The sequence below is a fragment of the Amblyomma americanum genome, chromosome 1, assembly GCF_052857255.1.
Source record: "Amblyomma americanum isolate KBUSLIRL-KWMA chromosome 1, ASM5285725v1, whole genome shotgun sequence".
Classification (NCBI taxonomy): domain Eukaryota; kingdom Metazoa; phylum Arthropoda; class Arachnida; order Ixodida; family Ixodidae; genus Amblyomma; species Amblyomma americanum.
The window spans coordinates 427,331,334-427,350,209 of NC_135497.1; the positions used below are offsets into that span (position 1 = coordinate 427,331,334).

The window sequence follows — 18,876 nt, forward strand, 5'->3', positions numbered from 1 at the left end:
AAGTATTTTGCAAAGAGCTTTGAAGAAATTATGCTATGGGAAACTTGCTGAAATGTATGCCACTGGGTTCTCTTGATACCAAGGAATGCAATAAGGGTAAAATTATCATCCTGGCTATCATAAAACTTGAGTTATAGTGTAATGAAGCAGCCTCTTCAGAAACGGGAATACACACTCGCATTTCTGAAGCGACAACTTCCAAACCCTATAACTTATGCTCTATGATAGGCAGAAAGATAATTTTACCCTTATTGCATTCCTTGGTATCAACAGAACCCAATGGCATACATATCAGCAAGTTTCCTGCAGCAGATTTTTTTTAAAGCTCTTCACAAAATACATGCATAAAAATGACATAAGTGATCAAAGGATTGTTTTACATGAAATTAAATGACATCTTTAGAATCGGCACATAAAAATACATGTTCCCTGAAGATTTCTTACCTGTGACTTCATTACTAAAATTTTTTTTTTGAAGACCAGGCTCCCCCCTTAAATCTGCCATGCCTTGAGTCATGAGTTCAAGCCCTGCCTATCCAATTGTACTTTTTTGGCAGTGAGGAATGCCATATCTTAACAGAAGCAAAGTGTAGCTGAAATATTAGCGCTCCCAGCGGTTGTTGAGTAGATAGAGAGCCTTGAGTACTGAACCTTCGTAGCATGATGCGTACTGCATGCTTTGGTCTTGTGGTTTAGCTTTGAGAGCAGTTTTCACAGAAGTAGCTGCTCATTATGTAATGTGTTGGCCAGTGAAGTCAGTGTAGAGTGGTGTGCTGTGTAGTTGGCCTGATTCAAGCTGCTGAGTGCATTTGACTGTGACGAGATGCCCTGGCTAGTGCCCCTGCAGCGTCTGACCTCTTGCTTTGGCACATGCAGCTGGACAGGTTCAAGGAGCCGCCTGCTTTTGGTCCCATGTGCGACCTGCTATGGTCGGATCCACTTGAAGACTTCGGCAATGAGAAGAATGCGGAGCATTTTAGTCACAATAGCGTCCGTGGATGCTCATATTTCTATAGGTGGGAACTCCTCCTCCCTCTGCTTGCTTTTCAAAAAAGAATGAGAAAATTGCGTGGTTATAATCAGCCATAGCTGTTCAGTTTCAGAAGGCACTCCTTTGCAGAACCTCCGTTGTAGCATGCTTCCTGTGAAAGCTGCACTTCTAGAGAATATTTTCTTCAGAGTTCTATGTTAAATTTAGTTTTCAGTGGGAATGTGAGAACAGAGACATGGAGGCACAACTAGCCACTACTCAGTGAGAAAGTACCAAAAACGTTTATCGTGCATTAAGTTGCATGGGCATGGCTAATGTCTCCATGCTTTTTTTCTCGCTGCTCTGTTTTGCTGTGTGGTGTTCCTTCTGAGTGTACAGCAAAGCATTCATATCGCATTTGTCCTCCTGTTCCTTGTCATTTTGGCTTTTTTATGGGAATAATGCCTCCGTCACATAGCACTCCTCGAAGCCCTTTCCAGAAAAGGTGCTTCTTTTTACCAAAGGAGTAGCGAGCTTAGAAGTTTATTTCAAGCATACTTCCTCTGTAAAATGGGTACCGACAGCTTCTCTCATCAGCAGCCGCAAGTTTTGTTTGTCACCTTAGCCACCACGGGCACTGTGTGTGGCGGCCGGTTGCTGCAGCCTGAGATCTGAGTGTAAAATATCAACACCTGACCAAAAAGTAAAACTAGGCAAACCTTTTTTATATTTGTGAGACGTTTGCAAGCATTGTTCGCTGCTTTGTTTGTTTGTTTTTTTCTCTCATATACTGGATGGCACTGTGATAACAGTTTCTTGACTGCTGCTCCTTCGGGCACCAAAGGTCTCGGAGAAGCGCTTTCGCTTCTAAGACCCTCAGCGGCAAAAGCACAACACTTGTGCCATGTAGCTGTGCAATGTGCACCTTTGAACATAAGGACCTGGTTCTCAAAGGTGTTTATGGTGCTGTGTGACAAGGGTACAAAAGATGTAGCTTATCACGTTTCTCAGTGTGAGTAAGCTTGCATTACTTGCATTAGAAAAAAAAAAGTGGTGGGCTGTGACAACCTTATACCATGCTGCAGCTGACGAGTTGTGTGATTACATTTCGAGTGTGAAACCAGGCATGTAAACAAGTTGATGGGTTTAAGCTGTCTACTTCGTTAGTTAACTCGCTTCAGATAGCATACTTTTGTGATGAAAACAGTGAAAACATTTCATGTCATTTTCTTGGAGTGTGAAATCTAAGTCATTATTATTTGGGCTTCTGAGTGCGAGGAGACAGTGATGTGGAAACAGTTTGAACTGGCATAGGTTGCAGAAGCGTATGCGCTGTGGTGTCTGCTTTTTTTATGTCCCTGCACTTTTGTGCTGTTCCTAGTATTGCCAAAAGTTACTTCGGTGAATGCAAGTTGTGCTACAGGGAAGAACCACATCAATGTTTTTCAGCTAAGGTTTGCATTCAGTTGATGTCTTCTTTATAGCAATAAGGAGTGAAAGAGGGGGCAGCAGCAACAAATCTTGTGGTGCATGTCACAGATGTGTTTGGAGAGTGGATTGAAGTGACAGTACAATGTCATCTTTTTCACAGCTATGCAGCATGTTGCGAGTTTCTCCAGCAGAACAACCTCCTCTCTATCATTCGGGCTCATGAGGCTCAGGATGCTGGGTGAGTCATTGCCATTGGAATGCAGTCGCCGTTGCTATCTTGTGTAGATTGTTCAAAGCAGGAGCAAACTTCTATCTATTGCAACTCAAACATGCAAGTTTGAGAACTTGCATGTTCCACTGCATGTATGTTGGCTGCTCGATGTGGAGCATTACAGGGGTGTATGGAAACATGGCCAGAGTTCTGCGGAATTTATGTCAGGTACGCTCTAAACCATGCCACTGATGGTGATGGCAGCAGCAGTGGTATTAAAGGCAGCAGTGGTGTTAAGAGCAGGCAAAATTATTCTTGCATTGATGTCGGCATTTGCTCAGCTTGTGTCTCATAGGGTCTCATAGGCTAAACGAAATGCATCACCTACTGCCCTGGAAAGCCTAGGTTCTCTAAGAATTTAGTTAGTAGCCTTGCTACAGTGTGTCTCTTAGATTGTGGACTTCCTGTGCAAACAGTGCTGTCCAGTTACTTATTCCATGTCCTCAGGTTGTACAGTAATGCCTTGCACTCATTGCGAGGCATCGTGTGGTGACCACGAGTGGCATGGGCCTACTGTGCCTGTGCCACCTATATCTGACTGTGGTTGCTGTGGTTGAAATGCGAGGCTTCAGAGAAAGCTCTGCTGTGCATACCTTGCTGTTCTGCTGCTCTTAGTTGTCAGTGCAGATGCTGTCTGCTACCCACAGCACCTTTTTGACATTGCAGTGGGGGGTTACACACTATTGGAATGTAGTGTACACATGTAGAAGGGTAGCAGGCTTGCCACATTCAACTAAAATGAATGATATATGAGAGGACATCAGGTCAGTAAAAGTAAAGGTATGTGTTTACAGATTGAAGGAGTGAAGGTACTTGTTTACAGATTGAAGAAGTGGTAACTGTAGGATCACGCTTTCATGTCACTGGAATACATAAATAAATCGAAAGCCATACGAGCATCAATGAGCTGAAAGTGCAAATGCAAACAAAGATAACACAGTGACAGGTGTTTGTAGTATATCATGGATCTGCCATGACAAAGTTAGAACATTTAACATTGAGTGCATCAACGCTGCTATACACAGCTGAAATTTGCTTCTGGCACAGCAAGAAAGCGGCAGGGCTTACAATCGAAACGAAAACGTGGAACTATAAGTAAAGGCGATACAAACGAGATATCGGGCATGCTACAGCGTGGTTGCATTTTTGCTGCGCAGCTCTGTCGCATCGCTCTTGGTGCTGGCCTTGAGCAGCTCCTATGTCAACTCGCAGAACTGGCATCCCCTTCCTCCGCGGGCGGCTGCCGATGGCGGCTATCGATAAGCAGCAAACTGGCACCCCACACTCCCCACACGTGGCTGCAGACAGCGGCTGCTGAAAAGCGTCGGTGACCCGATAACGCACTTGCGTTCTACGGGAAGCTCAAGCATCCAACACGTTTTCTTTTTACTTTAAAATGTGCTCTCGGCGCTCAAGGGAGCATTGATAGTTGATGGAAGGGCTGCTGTTCCAATCGAGGTGGCACGCCCACTCAGAACGGCAGCAACGCCTGGGAGTGCCGGTAGCCGACGGAAGAGCCGACGTTATTCACGCGTAGTTTCTCTTTAGCTCTGATGCATTTGACTGCTGCCGGCCGCGCTTCACAATTTTTAATGTAATGCTTCGTCAGTCATTTGTGCTCCATGTCCGGTAAGCGACCGGCGTTCATTCACGGCTACATTCAAGATGGCTGGCATTCTTTACGCCGAAGAAACGAACAACTGTGCGCCGGGCCACAAGTTCGACGTTCGCAGCGGGTAATACAGGCGTGGCAGCTGCAGCGAGGAAAATTTTCAGCTGTTCCACGCGATGTCGTGATGTGGCTGTTTGCAAAGTGCGGGATTTCGCTGGACGACGATGTTAGAACGACGAGCTGTGGGACCGCAGCAGCATCATGATGGCAGCACTAGTGAGGACGATGGCGCAAGTGTGAGCGAGTAGTCCAGTGACTAACACATTCTCGTTTTGGAATGTGCCCATGGGCATGGCCGCGCACTGCAGCCGATAGCGGCTGGCGATAAACGGCGGCCGCTGGATAATGCTGTCGCGTTCAGCTATTCAAGGCCAAGCTTAAAGGGGGAAGACTGCTTCTGGAGGAAAATTATTTCTCCACCAAACTTAATGAAATTGCATATCCTTCACCAGCTCCTCCTGCTGATTTCAAAAATGCAATTACTTTATTGGTAGGGTAATTAGTTCTCAAGATATAATTAATGAACCCACCATTGCTCACCAGAACATTGAGAGAAAAGTAAAGCATAAAAGCTCAAAAACGGCACATTGTTAGACTCCAGAAAGAAGATGGAATGCAATGTTGGAGACAGTTTTCTAATTTTACCATCATTAGTGATTTCACAGTACAATGAAATTCATGCAATAAACTGTGGCTAACATGGAATCAGGGACTAGATCATTAAAAAATTTTCTGAGGCTTAATTGAAAAATCTGCTTTTAAAATCGCATTCTCAGATCACCTAGCTACACACTAAAAAAATATTATGGTTCTGTCAGCTATAGATGCTGAGATATGCCACTTAGAAATTTGCTCAGAGACCAAAATTAGCATTCTGAGAAAAAATGAGAAAAACAATCAGAGTGCTGTTAATTGAAAAAAAATTCAAAATTATTGGTCCAGTGGCCTTGGGCAATTCTAATAAGCCTCCCGGAATGTAGTCCGATTGCTTGCTATCATTGAAGTGGCGCTTTTTCAGCATGCGCTGCACATTTTCTACCAATTTGTGCTTTTGTGCACATGCAGCTTTCCTTTGCTTGTCTTTCTCTTGCATGCGCTTGGTTGCCTGGGGGCTGGAGGTCAGGTTCAGCTCTTTCAGAATGCATGCGGCAGTTTTTTCATTTCCTCCATTAAACTTCATTACAGCCTCAGGCACAGCAGCCTGAACGGTAAAAAGTGAGGCGTGGCGCTCCTTTCGGGCAAGTGCCCATATCATTGAGTGTAAGGATTCATTATTATTCTGAGTTTTGCCTCGTTGGACGCGCTCAAGAAGCCCCTTGTTAGAAAGTCTTTCATATGCAGGCATGAGGAGGCAGGTTGTGTCGGTGATGTGGCATGGTCTCACCTCGGGCCTCTGCAGGATTCTGTCTGCACCAAGACTCGGGGCCTGTTGGACAGAAGCTGTGGTTGGCGGTGACGTCATTAGAAGTGACATGATGATAGGTGGCCATCACAGCCCTATATGTGGCCTCCACATCACCAATGTGTGATTTCAGAGCCCATGCATAGTATGAACTCAATTTAGAAATTAAATCTTACATTCAAGTCAACTTACAATTGTGTAAATACGGTATATTATAGTCTTTTTTTTTTTTCATATCTCATGTGACGTAAAGCCATATTTGACATCACAACCAGTGTTTGGTTGATGAAACCAAAACCGAGACAGCATGAGGAAAGAAATTCAGTTATAAATTATTTAGTGGTCGTAGGCACATACCACATGGTAATCTGTGCATTCTAACTTAGGGTCTATGAATATTCAAATACTATTTGCTATTCGATTCACACTGCACTTTCTCTATTCGAACCTCCTAAACTTTCAGAAATTATGAATTTCTTGTTAATCTAAACTTGAGGCTAAACACAGTGGGAAACGGCAGTATCTTGCACTTGTCATATGAGTCAACTTGTCCTTTCCTCACAGAATCGACTGCCAGCATGGGGCAAAAACCCACGAATGATTAATGTTAAGCCTCTTATAAAATAAGTGCGCTAATGGCCAATGAGTACCAGTGCGAGCTCGTAGGTCGGAAAACGGATGTGCAACACCAGGCAGCACGTCATTGTGTTGTGCCACGATGCAGTCAACGACAAGTTGCGGATCTGACTGGCAGCAATCCTTGTTTTAGATCACTACAATAAAAGATGTGGCATGCATGGAAGTGGCCCAGCCTGTGGAGGATAGTGTAAGGGACGAAGTTGCGGGCCGCGTCTGCTGCTGTGGTTGTTCTGTGATGACCGCTTTGATCGTTCCCAGTTAGTTTGATTGCTCTACAAAGCATAGTTGCTTTTGCAGCTATGCTCACTCATAATCATCATACATCAAACCCTGGGGAATACCGTCGGCTTTCTCCAGATTTGCTGTTTGCTGTGGAGTGCACAGGAAAGTTTGGTATGCTGCATACAGCGGATTGTTGGGTTCACAATGGCTGTACAGTTAGTAGGATTGCAGCTTTACAGTGTAAAACGATGTGTCAACCCGTTCATGCATTTCACGCAAGGTGAACACCTCCTTCAGCTTGAGAACTAATGGATGGATTGTTTTTTTTTTTTTCGTATAGGTCACGTAAACCAGTGCAGCAGATTGAACTGGTAGTTGTTAGGCAGATGGCACTCATCTAGGCAGTGCTTTTGAGAAGAATTAGCCAGGGATACCTCAGCTATGAAACTGTGATGCAATTCTGCTTTGGGCCGTTCAGACACTAGTTTTGTGAGCAGCTAAGCAGGCAAGCTGTTGCTGGTGAACAACCCCTTGCTGTTGAAAAACTCTTATGGCCGTATCGGTAGGGAGCATCCCCCTTGACCCTTCTTTTCTCAGGTATCGGATGTACAGGAAGAGTCAGACCACAGGGTTTCCATCGCTCATCACCATATTCTCCGCACCAAACTACCTGGACGTCTACAACAACAAAGGTAAGCACCGCCCTCTACAGAGCGTCATTGTGCTTGGTGTGGCTGGACGACAGTATGGTGAACCACAACTCAACAAAACTTGCAACATTGTCTCCTAGAAAACGCCATACTTTTTGTTCGTTTTAGTCAAGTAACTTGCCACTGCAGTTTTGATTTAGTGAAGTTTTTGGACATCACATGCGACGGGGAGCCTTCACGACAAGAAAAACAACAACAAAAACATTGGCCTTTTGGCATAATAAGGACTCAAGCCCAAAACCATAGTAACCTATTCATTACATTCGACTGCACATCAGTTCCTTATCTTCCTCCTGACACTTCATTTTTCGTTCTTTTTATATTCCCACAATTATTTTTGTCTCACTACTGATGCCCCTGATCCTCATCTTGGACACAATCCCGTACAGCCAAGTCCTGCTCAAGAACCCATGTATGCAACATTAACAAACAGCTAGATTCGTAAAAGCATATGCTGAGGTGTTCATTGTGCGAGTTGGCAAAGGCTTCAGCATATTGCTGCAACAAAAGGGCACTGATCTGGCTCATAATGGTCTTTCTTGCACCTCTGCACTGCAAACCCTGATGACAGGTCACACTCGTCCGGCCCGAAGTTTCGCTGCTCGCACCGCCAAAGACTAGTTGCATTGGTTGCAGTCATTTTTGGCAAAAATCACCAAAAAAATGGCATATTTTGGTACATTTTTCGGGAATTAATTTGGCGTTAAAGGGTTGTGCACAACGGCTAAAAGTGGAAAATTCCGCAGCCTGGGCCGAAAGTGGTCGAACTCTCTATGGCGTCCCTCACAGCCAGAGTCACTTTGAGACACTAAACCCTCATAAATCAGATATTTGGACTGCTTGGAAGTTTTTCAAAGACTGGTCTGTAGGTTAAAGGTCGAACAATATGCTTTCTGTAAAAATTTGAGGAGTACTGGAGAAGGTGAGCTTTAAAAGAACTTTGATCATTGGTTTCACATGCTCTTGTCACTACAGATTACTTGCAGCCTTGCTGTTTTGACCATTTGTAAGTTATCTGCAGTTTGTTGCCTTTTCAGTGTTTCTTTTTGGAAGGCGAGAGAGTTTGTATTCTGTGTATATGTTTGCACGGTGCATTGGGGTTTGCTGTACCTGGTAACAGCTGAGAAATTGGGCCCACATGAGTTAGTTGATTTGTGTATTTCCCCTGGGGTGTAATGTGCAGCGGCGGTGCTCAAGTACGAGAACAATGTGATGAACATCCGGCAGTTCAACTGCTCACCTCACCCGTACTGGCTGCCCAACTTTATGGACGTCTTTACGTGGTCTCTGCCTTTCGTAGGCGAGAAGGGTACGTGTATCTGCACTCTTCTTGGATGTGCGTGTTGTGTGTTGTGTGTTGTGCTTGAGTGAATGTGTGTTTGAAGGTGCGAATTGCACAGTTTGCTGCATGTATTGAGAGGGGTATGTTATGCACTGCTCTCTCTGCTAGGTTATTTATTTATTTTTTTATTTATACAGAATACCCCTAAAGGCCCTCAAGAGGGTATTACATAGGGGGGGGGGGGGCACAGGCAAATGAACAGAATAAAACAAAACCACAAATATAAAACAACAAAAGCAAAAATAAGACACTTCGCATGACATAAGTAAGCAAAAGAATCAAAAGAATGGCAGCGCGGCAAAGAATGAAGATTACTGCAGTATTAAAATTATACAAACAGAACACTAATGCAATGAATCATTTAATAACATACCCTGCAATAACATACCCTGTAAAGGAAGCCATGAAAAAATAACAATGTATGCGAAGAGTTAAGCAGTAGTTATTGAAGGTATAAGATTAAAATATTTATGAGGATCAGTGGTGGTTGCGATATGTGAAGGCAGAGTGTTCCAGTCAGATATTGTGTGTGGTAAGAATGAATGCGCATAGTTAAATGTTCTGCACGTGAAACGCCTAACTTTAAAGGGATGATCGCGGCGGTCAAAAATCGAAGGAGGAAAAGAAAAGAAGTCGTTATGAAGTGATGGATGATGATAAGGTTTATGAAAAAGTGATAGTCGTGCAATTTTGCGGCGGAGACATAAATCCTGGAGACCTGCGCGTTTCTTTAAGGCTGTGATGCTTGTGTTACGTGGATAATCTGAGTAAATAAAACGAACGGCGCGGTTCTGCAATGATTCAATGTTATTTATTAGGTAAGATTGCTAAGGGTCCCAAATAGCCGAGGCATATTCGATTTTAGGTCGAATTAGAGTGGTGACCTGGAGGGATTTAAATTTATTGCAGTTTGTGGGGAATTTTATTAAGGGTTGCGCCAGAAGTTCAGAGCTGTGCTTGCCTCTACATATGTTTGTGTGAGTTGCACCAAACGTACACTGAACTTGGCTCTGTGATCTAATTTTGCTTATGCCTGGGGTATTGAAAATTTAAGGGCGCATCATTGAAATGCTTGCACTTGAGCAGGGCATGCCTTGTAAGTTCCCCAGGGTTGGTAGTGAGCGCACTTTCAGATCAAACCTTGTACCATTTATTTCTGAGGATTATTTCTAAGGCACTAGAAATGTTCTATACGTAGGGAAGGCAATTGTATGTTGGGTAAGTGCTCTTCGAGTAAACACTCTGTGGCATGTTTCATAGAGGTGTGTCATCTTAAATTATACAGCATGTGACAGGTCCTCTGTTCGTTGTACCGTGAAGGACAAACATAATCATGCAGCACACCATTATGTCACGCTCTTTTTCCAGCATTGTTTACCAACCCATGAGATTTGGAAACTAAACTGAATACTCCATTCTTTTATTCTGTTGCTGGAACCACTGGAAACTAAAAACTGCATGCTCCAGAGTTTCTGAATCGGTGTTTCATTGCTCCAAAATGTTCCAGATTGGAAATTTTAATGTTAAACGGTGCTCCTAAATTGGCATTCCTCTGCTCCAACATGCTCCTAATTGCAAATATTCAGTGCTTCGAAAATTGCTCAAAATTGCAATTTATTGGTCGCATCACTGGTATTGAGGAACCAAGGTCGAATGCATGCATAAAGGAGCATCCGTGTACTGGTATGAAAACACCACATTGCCCTGAAATGCAAGGAGGTGGTCTCCGCGCTGTGTGTGCATATTGTGTGTTGTATGTACCCAGAGAGTACTTTTGGTGGTTTTCACTGAGTGCATTCATTCCACACTCTATCTGTTACTAATTAACGAGTTTCACGAGTGCTCTCTGCTGGCATTCATATGCTCATCCTGTAATGCTGTTTTTTTTTGTTTACTGCTATTTTGCACCATGCTGTTTTTTTTGTGTGTGTGGGCTGTTCTTTGGCGTGCTCTTGCATTGTGTGCTGTTTCGTCATTGTACAGGTGTGGCCAAAATATTACTGAGCATGCTTCAGCATTTGAAATTTCCTCACACGTTCCGTAGAGGAGTTATGATGGTGTCTTGGGTTCATACACAAGCACATCAGGGGCATGTGCTAACACATGTATAAAGTACTTACCGTATTTACTCGAGTGTAACGCGAGTTTTTTCCGGGATTTTTTCCCCTTGAAGTCTACCCTCGCGTTATAATCGAATACCGCACTTCGATTGGCCTAAGGCAGTGTCGCGGTGCAGCCATTTCAAAGCAATGAGCTTGGTTTCGGTGTCCGCAGTTTTGCGGTCTTATGCTGGCAACATGGGTACCACGGAAGCCCAATCCTCATCCAAAGTCAAAGCGTTGTTCTCTGTCATTTTTTTTGTGTTTGTTGCGACATCGGGCTCAACGCATCGTCGCGTCGTGTTCTTGTGGCGTCGCTCGCGGTATATTGATTCAGTGCACACGATGCCAACGCGTCGTGCTGAGTGCAACACTCATTTTAAGAGAAAAGCGATCCTGTTAGCTGAAGAGGTCGGGAATTCTGCGGCAGCTTAAAGACTTGACCTCAACGAGTCAACCATCTGCGGATGGCGGCTGCAGTGGGAGGGGCTTCTTAAATGTGAGCCCGACCACAAAGGATTTCGTGAGCCTCGCCACGGCCATCTCGTCCAGCTGGAGAAAAAAGTAGCGGACTTTGTTATCGAGCAGCGCAGCCGTCTGACCCGTTGGAAAGTTAGAGACATTGCTCGGGAGATGGGAAGTTCAGAGCACCTCGTGGGTGGGCCCAAACGTTCATGAAGAGGAATGGATTCTCTCTGCGGCGAACAACATCGATACGGCAGAAGTTACCGGGAGAGTTCGATAGAGAAAAGGAGGACTCCGTTTCTGAGAGCTCAGTGGTTAGGGCGCTCGGCTACTGATCCGGAGTTCCCGGGTTCGAACCCGATCGCAGCGGCTGGGTTTTTATGGAGGCGAAACGCCCGTGTGCTGTGCGATGTTAGTGCACATTAAAGACCCCCAGGTGGTCGAAATTATTCCGGAGCCCTCCACTACGGCACCTCTTTCTTCCTTTCTTCTTTCACTCCCTCCTTTATCCCTTCCCTTACAGCGCTTTTCAGGTGTCCAACGATATGCGAGACAGATACTGTGCCATTTCCTTTCAGCAAAAACCAATTATTATTATTATTACTCCGAAAGCGAGGAAGATGAGTAAACACGTTGGCCACGTTGTCTATTAAAGGTACTTTGTTTTGCGTCTCTAAGCATCGCATTGCATTTGTGGTTTTTTTTCCCACTGGGCAGCATGTAAAGTCACCCCTCATGTTAAATTCGCGGTTGTGTTACATTCGAGTAAATACGGTAATTTTTGCAAGGCAAGGCGTGACAAGAGTTTTGTTGCTGAAGTGTGCTCTGTAATATTACAGCCGGGACTGTATATACGAAGTTCTGCAGCACTCAGTATAGCAAACCCACCAGTGTGATTACACAGGCTCCACCAAGAATGGTGTCACATGGAGGCTTTGCCTGCATGGAGCAGCATCTCGGCACTGCTTAACTCTTTCGCTGCTGCAAAAAAATGACCAGTTTTGAGTGTTCTAAAATAAAAAATTATTTCTTCAAGAAAGGCGCAAGTGCATTGCGCATCTTAATATATCAAACTGTATGTTATTGGTTATGCTTCCAATTTGAAAAAATGCCAAGTTGTGTGTGCAAAATTTTTAAAAAATTGATTATATATGCTGGTAACGTGCAAAATAATACATGCAAAACAAAATAAGCCACTGCAGTGACCCAGAAGTTGATTACAAAAAAAAATTAATATATACAAGATGTTGCACATGCCCTTAGCTACCAGTCTTGTCATTTTCAGCTTAGTACATAGTACACTGCACTCTCTCTGGCCTTTCAAGTTGGGGAGTATTGCTGCTGCTGTGCTACGAGAGAGCAGTCGCGTGAAGATGTGAAGTGGAGGTAGATCTGGAATGTGCTGCACAGTACACTTGTTCCGAGTCCTGATCTTGTTATTTGATAACAGAGCTTGCAGGTCCTCCTTCTCTTTTTTTTTTTTTGGTTGGTAGCAATGGGTTTTGTGGGTGAGAAGAGGCATGGCTTTTCTTTACATCATCATAATCAAAAAATTTGCTGGCGCATTTGGTAAAATATCTTGATAGTATGATGCAGAGACCCTAAAGCACCAAATAAAACCACTCTCACCATTTACAAATTAAGCGCACTGCATAAAATACAACACGAATGGTAAAACGAAACAGATGCAAGCACATGCTGATATCCCGGGCTCCTGAGTCTCTGTCGGAACTGAAATCCAACCATTCCACATCGTTGTCTAACTCACCACTGCTGCTCTAAAGAAAAAAAAATCATGGCATCAGAACCAGCTAAGGTGCTTGGTGTAGCCTTTCGCCTTTGAGGGGTGTGTGGTGAAACTGATGCCATGATTGTGGACAAAAAAGTATGGCGGGGCTGCCAGAAAAAGAATGTAAACCAATAGGCATGATCGTGGACAGGTGGACTACCGTATTTACTCGAATCTAGGCTGACCCCCTAAAGTCTGAAGCCAAAAAAAAAAAAACATTACCTCGAATGTAGGCCGAACAAAAAAAGTGACGACAGCGTTCACAAAATGCAAACAGTATTTATTGAATCTGAACGCGCAGAGCTCATTCAACATCGTCGTCGCTGCTAGACTCGTCTCTGTGTTCCTTGTCACTGTCACCTTCAAACAGTGCACTATTTTCGGTACCGTCAAGCGCATTAGATATGCTGCACTTTTTAAAGGCGCGCACGATCAAAGTACCTGGGTTGTCGTCCCACGCTGCAGCTACCCAGCCCACCAGCTGCGATAGCGATGCACGTGTGATGCGGCCCGTTGCCGTTAGCATGTGGTCTTCGTCAGTCAACCAGTCCGTGTAATATTTCTTGGACGATCCTTGAAAGGTTTGTTGATGCAGACATTAAGTGGCTGCAACTGGCCCGTCATGCCGCCTGGTATGACAGCGAGGTCTGTGTTCGCTTGGGCGAGCGCAGCCTTCACGTTTTCGGTCAAGTGCCCACAGTAAGAGTCGATGACAAGGAGCGAGTTCTTTGTCAAAAGGGCTCCTGGACGCCGTCGCCACACAATCTTAACCCACTCTTCCACCATCGCACCCGTCATCCACCTGTTCTCATTTGCATGCACAATGACATTTCTTGGGAAAGTTTCTCGAGCAGGCAGTGTCTTCCTTTTAAATATCATATAAGGAGGGAGTTTATGTCCATCAGCTGTGCAGCACAGCATCACAGTTACGCGCTGCTTCTCATAGCCCGCAGAGCACACCTTCACCTCCTTGGCACCCTTTTCATTCACGCTGTACGGCATATCAAAATACACAGCCGTCTGGTCGGTGTTGCCGATTTGCCCAAGGTTGTAGCCTGCCGCTTCTCTCTTTCGCAGCACGTAGCGCTGAAAAGCTATCAGCTTTTCTTCGAAATTGCTTGGCAGCTTCTGGGTGATTGAAGCCAGCCCCGGCTGGCTTTGAAATCCTTTGGCGTTAGGCCTCACTCCCTCGAAATTTCCCTAGCCTTCGCTTGGAGTACTTCTGTTGTCACTGGAAGGGCAGCTGCTCTCTGCGTCTGAACAAAGTCTGCCAAAACTGTCTCCACTTCGTGGTGACGGCCTTTCTTTGGTCCGCTAAATGCCATCCTCGTTGCGGCGCACACAAAAAGCTGCTGTCATTGGCCCCTCCAACGATAGACGTTTTTCTCTTCGACATAGATGTCCCACCTGGCTTGGAGGTTCGACGATGCCTTTGCGGCTTTCACAACTTTTCGCTTGAAAGCGGCACTGTAGTGGCATCTCCTGCTTGGTGCCATCGCGATGACATCACGCCGCACTCTGATACGGCCCACACGACACGGGTCAAAATAGCAACCTCACTTGTGTATGGTTGGCTACTGGCACGGCTAGTAGCGGCTGCTATACTTACTTTTCTAGATGGCGTTAGCTATGCACCATGTTTAGCAGTTTCAATCAAAAACTGGCGCGTTTTTTAGAATCATTGAATATAAGCCGACCCTAGAGCTTGGAATATGATTATTTGAAAAAAAACTGCCTAGATTCGAATAAATACGGTATGTCTGGTCTAAGTTTTAACTTTTCATGTAGCCTCCTCCTGTTAAAAAATGAAAAAAAAAAAAAACAACTGAAACCAAAGAGTTGGTGTTATAGAGGCAAACTAGATGGCGTAGTTTGTCCAGGCGCTCCAACTTGAATTTCTGGCGGCGTGCTCAAAATGTCTGTCATATATGTCCGATGGTCTGTGGCGCGGTAGCGAGTGTTAACTCATTTGTGTGCTTGGCGTTCATGTCAGAAACAGTGAAGCATACGTTACCACAACTCTTGCCTGCTAATCTAATCAGCGCAAGAGCAAGATAAGGGTGCCTAGTATTTGGCCTCCTGCAGATATGTGCTTCCCACGGGCACACAGGGTGATGGGAGACTGCTAGCACCCTGTTTGTTCAGTGTTGCCAGGCTTAGGCTGCTTTGCTTCAGAGCTGCAGGAGGAAATACTTTGGAAATAGTTACCACTTATAATGAAAGATTTAATCTTGTCAACACAGTAATCTCGCCTTGAAATAAAGGTATAGCTGGTTTTGGTGAAGCCTTTGGCAGGGAAGTGGTCAGTCAAGCAGGCAAGGCGAGATCTGACTTCCTTGCACCAATGATCAGAGTTCATGCACAGAGTACCAATCCGAACTATTGGCCGAACCGTTGTTGTAATGAGTTGTGAGTGGGATTGCACTGTTATATATACGTCTCGGCCTTGATTCGGTATAGCTTGGGGTGAAGCAAGGTCTGACAGTAAAATTGTTTTGTCAGCCTGCTTTTTCTAATTCTCACTGTTAGGCAGTTTATTAGTTGGAATTTCTGACACAATGAATGCAGCCACTGCATTTTTGTAATCTTTTGAGTAAAGGGTGCAGGGCACTTACTGTGCGAGTACATATAGTATATGTGTCAGTAAATGTGTACATTAGGTAATGTACTCAGCCTGAGTTGCGTTAAAAGAATCTGGCCTGTGACCAAAATGGCATGATGTTTAGCACATCTGGTTCCCAACCCAGCGGTCAGGAGTTACATTTTTCGCTTGTGTGTCACTTTTTCTTGGCACTGTGGCTTGGTGTGTTGTGCTGGACAAAAAGCACTGTAAACCCTGCAGATTTCCCATCATACAGCCATCACTGCAGGAACTTTGCTGGGTGGCTGGTGTGTCAGTATGTGGTCTTTAGTATGAAACTCTATTCTTGCCTCTGGCTTGTGGCTGGAGGTGCACATACATGAATCATTGTTTTGCGTCTTGGACCTGTCATCATGCTTTGACTCCCAATTTTTGTTTTTTATGGTTTGGGCTACACAATGCTTGCACTCAGCTAGGTGATGTCCAAAAGACTTGTGGCTTTTCCATTCTGCGGCATACAAAAGGCAATACGATGGGTTCGTTGACTTGCTAGCCTGATGCAGAGAAGGCTGCAGGTAGGAACGGGTGGGTGCTACAGCTTATGTGAGATAATCCCGGGAAGTCCACTTGGAAACATGGCCAGCCTGGTATCTGGTAGCAGAGAAGAGAGCAAGGATGGGGGCTTCATAGTGCGTCGCACTCTCTACTTATTTATTCATTTATTTATTTATTGCGGTAAGTGCGGCAGTTATGACAAAAAATGGTTTTCGATGGCAGTCTTAAATTGTCGAAGATCTGTTAAAGAAGCAATGTGGCTGGGAAGGACGTTCTAGTCCAGGGCAGTATAGAGAAAAAATGATTTTTGGAATGTTGTGGTATGGGTGCGCTGGGGGTAGACGGCTTTGGAATGGCCATGACGGGATAAACGATGGGCTGGACGGATGAACACATTGTCGGGTGGCAAGCTGTGAAAAACTTATCGTAAAGAGAAAGGCGAGCTAGTTTGCGGCGGGATGCTAGAGTATGACATTCAAGTTGGTATTTCAGTTGGGTTCCACTGGTGCAATAAGAGTATTTGGAAAGAATGAATCGTGAAGCACAATTCTGAATAGATTCCAGGTTAGTTTGGTGAGGATCGAATATAGAATGTGCTTACGCAAGTTTAGGTCTGACGAGCAATACGTAAGCGATTAGCTTGACAGGAGGGGGTCATATGGCAATGTTGCGTCGTCTGAGTAACCCAAGACGAGCAAGGAAGAACGGGATTTTCATGAGGGAATGCCTGTAGGGCCGTCACCACTCACCTGTCATGGGAATAGGGCGTGAAAGCAGTGTATCACACGGTCAACATGAGTCTGTGCATGACAGTCACCTGCTGAAGATGGCAGTCCTCAGGGTCACGTTCATATGGCCATGCCAAGCCGCATGTGAACAGGGGTTCTAAGGATCTCCACATGCTTTATTAATTGCTCATTTTTTTCATCTGAATAAGCTGTTCAGTCAGTGCCATGTGTTGCATGCGTCTTCACTCATCTCATTTTTCTCGTGGTGATTGCATAACCTAGACAAATCTAAGCAGATATACCGTAAAAACCGGACTGTAGGTCGGACCGGAATATAGGTTGACCCCCTAACTAACCAATTCTAAAAATGAAAGAAGTCTTTTTCATTTCAGTGGAAAAAGTACCGAAAGACAAATGCGACTCAACAGGGTGCACAATGGTGACAGTATTTATTTTCATTTCAATGCTGCTCGTGTGTACACCTGGCCAATTTTGTAACAGTATCGCGTGCCCATCGACCGGCGTGTTGTTTCTGGCACGCAGAAGTATGGCGCCATAGAGCAAAGCCCTTCTTCTTCCCTTCTTCTGCCCTTCTTCATGAATCGCCGCACCCAGGATGGCGAGCCCTTGAATTGCACCCTCGTGAGTGTAGGGGCACGCGCGATCTCTACCGCATTCACGCGGATGCATTCAGCAGTCACAGGCAGCGATCTTGTACGCAGCGCAACCTTTCCTTCCAATTCTGGGTACGCTGCGATCCGCCCACGAAATGACATTTTCTTCTGCTTGCTGCAAGTTATAATACGCAGCTTCTGCCTCTGCCAGTACTGAATGCTCTTTTCGGGTGCTCCAAATTCGTGCTGTGCCGCCAGGTTGCTGTGAGCTTCCACGTACTCAATCGCGTTTTTCTTGAATGTGGCAGTGAATTGCCATCGGCTTCTGCTCATTTTGAAACAAAATGTGAGAAAGCAGCCTTTAACCAAAATAGCTTTGCAACAATGAAAACGCAAAATGGCAGTGCAAGAACGTCGCTAACGTCGCTAACGTCGCCAACGTCGCCACGCCACGCTGCTGCTGATGGTGATGGAGGCTGTTGACTTCAGCCGCTCATTGTTGCAAGACTTCCGTATTTTTTCCGCCAATGACCGGTATATAAGACGGGGGTCGACGTTATGGTTTTTTGAAAAAAAGTTCAACCTATATTCCTGTTTTTATAGTAGCATTGAGTTGGGGCAGCTAGATTTTCACCTTGCTACTGCTGCAGCTGTTAAGGCAGCGTGTGCATTATAAGCAGTCTTTACACGGCTGAGGGTCTTTGCCACTGAAAACTTCAGTGTATTGCCATAAATGATTGTTGGAAAGAATGGCACTAGTCAAAAAAGAAAACTGGAGGTGATGTGTGCTCCTTCTCAAGTGTTGAGCCTTCTCGTGCACCTTTTTTTAATTTGTTTTATGTGCTACTGAGAACTTGAGAACTCCAATAATCATTTCCCCCTTGCCATCTCTTGTGCAGTGACGGAAATGTTGGTGAATGTCCTGAACATCTGCTCAGATGATGAGCTCATGACAGAAGGGGACGACACGTTCGAAGGTAGGCACGGGCTTCATCAGGTGCTCATTGTTTGGACCAAAATGTTTTTGTTGCAGGCTTGTGGCTATCATGCATTTTGACAGTTGTGTGACCTGTTGTTGATCTAAATAGCTCATGTAGAGGTGTGATCTTTACATTAACTGTTTTACATTTATCGTAGCTTTACATTGAAGGCCAACTGCAGCAAAATTTCTTGCCTTGTAAGAATTTTTTTTCTAGTCATATGTCAAGAAACAGTACTAAGAGCAAGAGGCAGCATTCATAATAGAAGTAAGCGCATCAGGAATTGCTCACAAAAGCCATCGCTTTTCATACCGAAACTGTAAAAAGGCTGGCCATTACCAAGTGCCGGAAATGACTTAAGAACTGACTTCTCGAGACTACCTGGGCGTTGTAGTTGTAGTTGAGC

General features: G+C 44.8%; 1 protein-coding gene across 6 annotated transcripts in view; it reads left to right on the forward strand.

Annotated features, from left to right (window-relative positions):
* Positions 1-18,876, forward strand: part of LOC144115869 (serine/threonine-protein phosphatase 2B catalytic subunit 2-like) — a 100,330-nt gene that overhangs the window by 52,099 nt on the left and 29,355 nt on the right. For all 6 annotated transcript variants that reach the window (XM_077650455.1, XM_077650456.1, XM_077650457.1 and 3 more), the window contains exons 5-9: positions 877-1,016; positions 2,562-2,639; positions 7,205-7,299; positions 8,501-8,626; positions 18,390-18,467. In XM_077650455.1, coding sequence (XP_077506581.1) covers positions 877-1,016; positions 2,562-2,639; positions 7,205-7,299; positions 8,501-8,626; positions 18,390-18,467 — 517 coding nt within the window. The remainder of the gene's footprint in view (positions 1-876; positions 1,017-2,561; positions 2,640-7,204; positions 7,300-8,500; positions 8,627-18,389; positions 18,468-18,876) is intronic.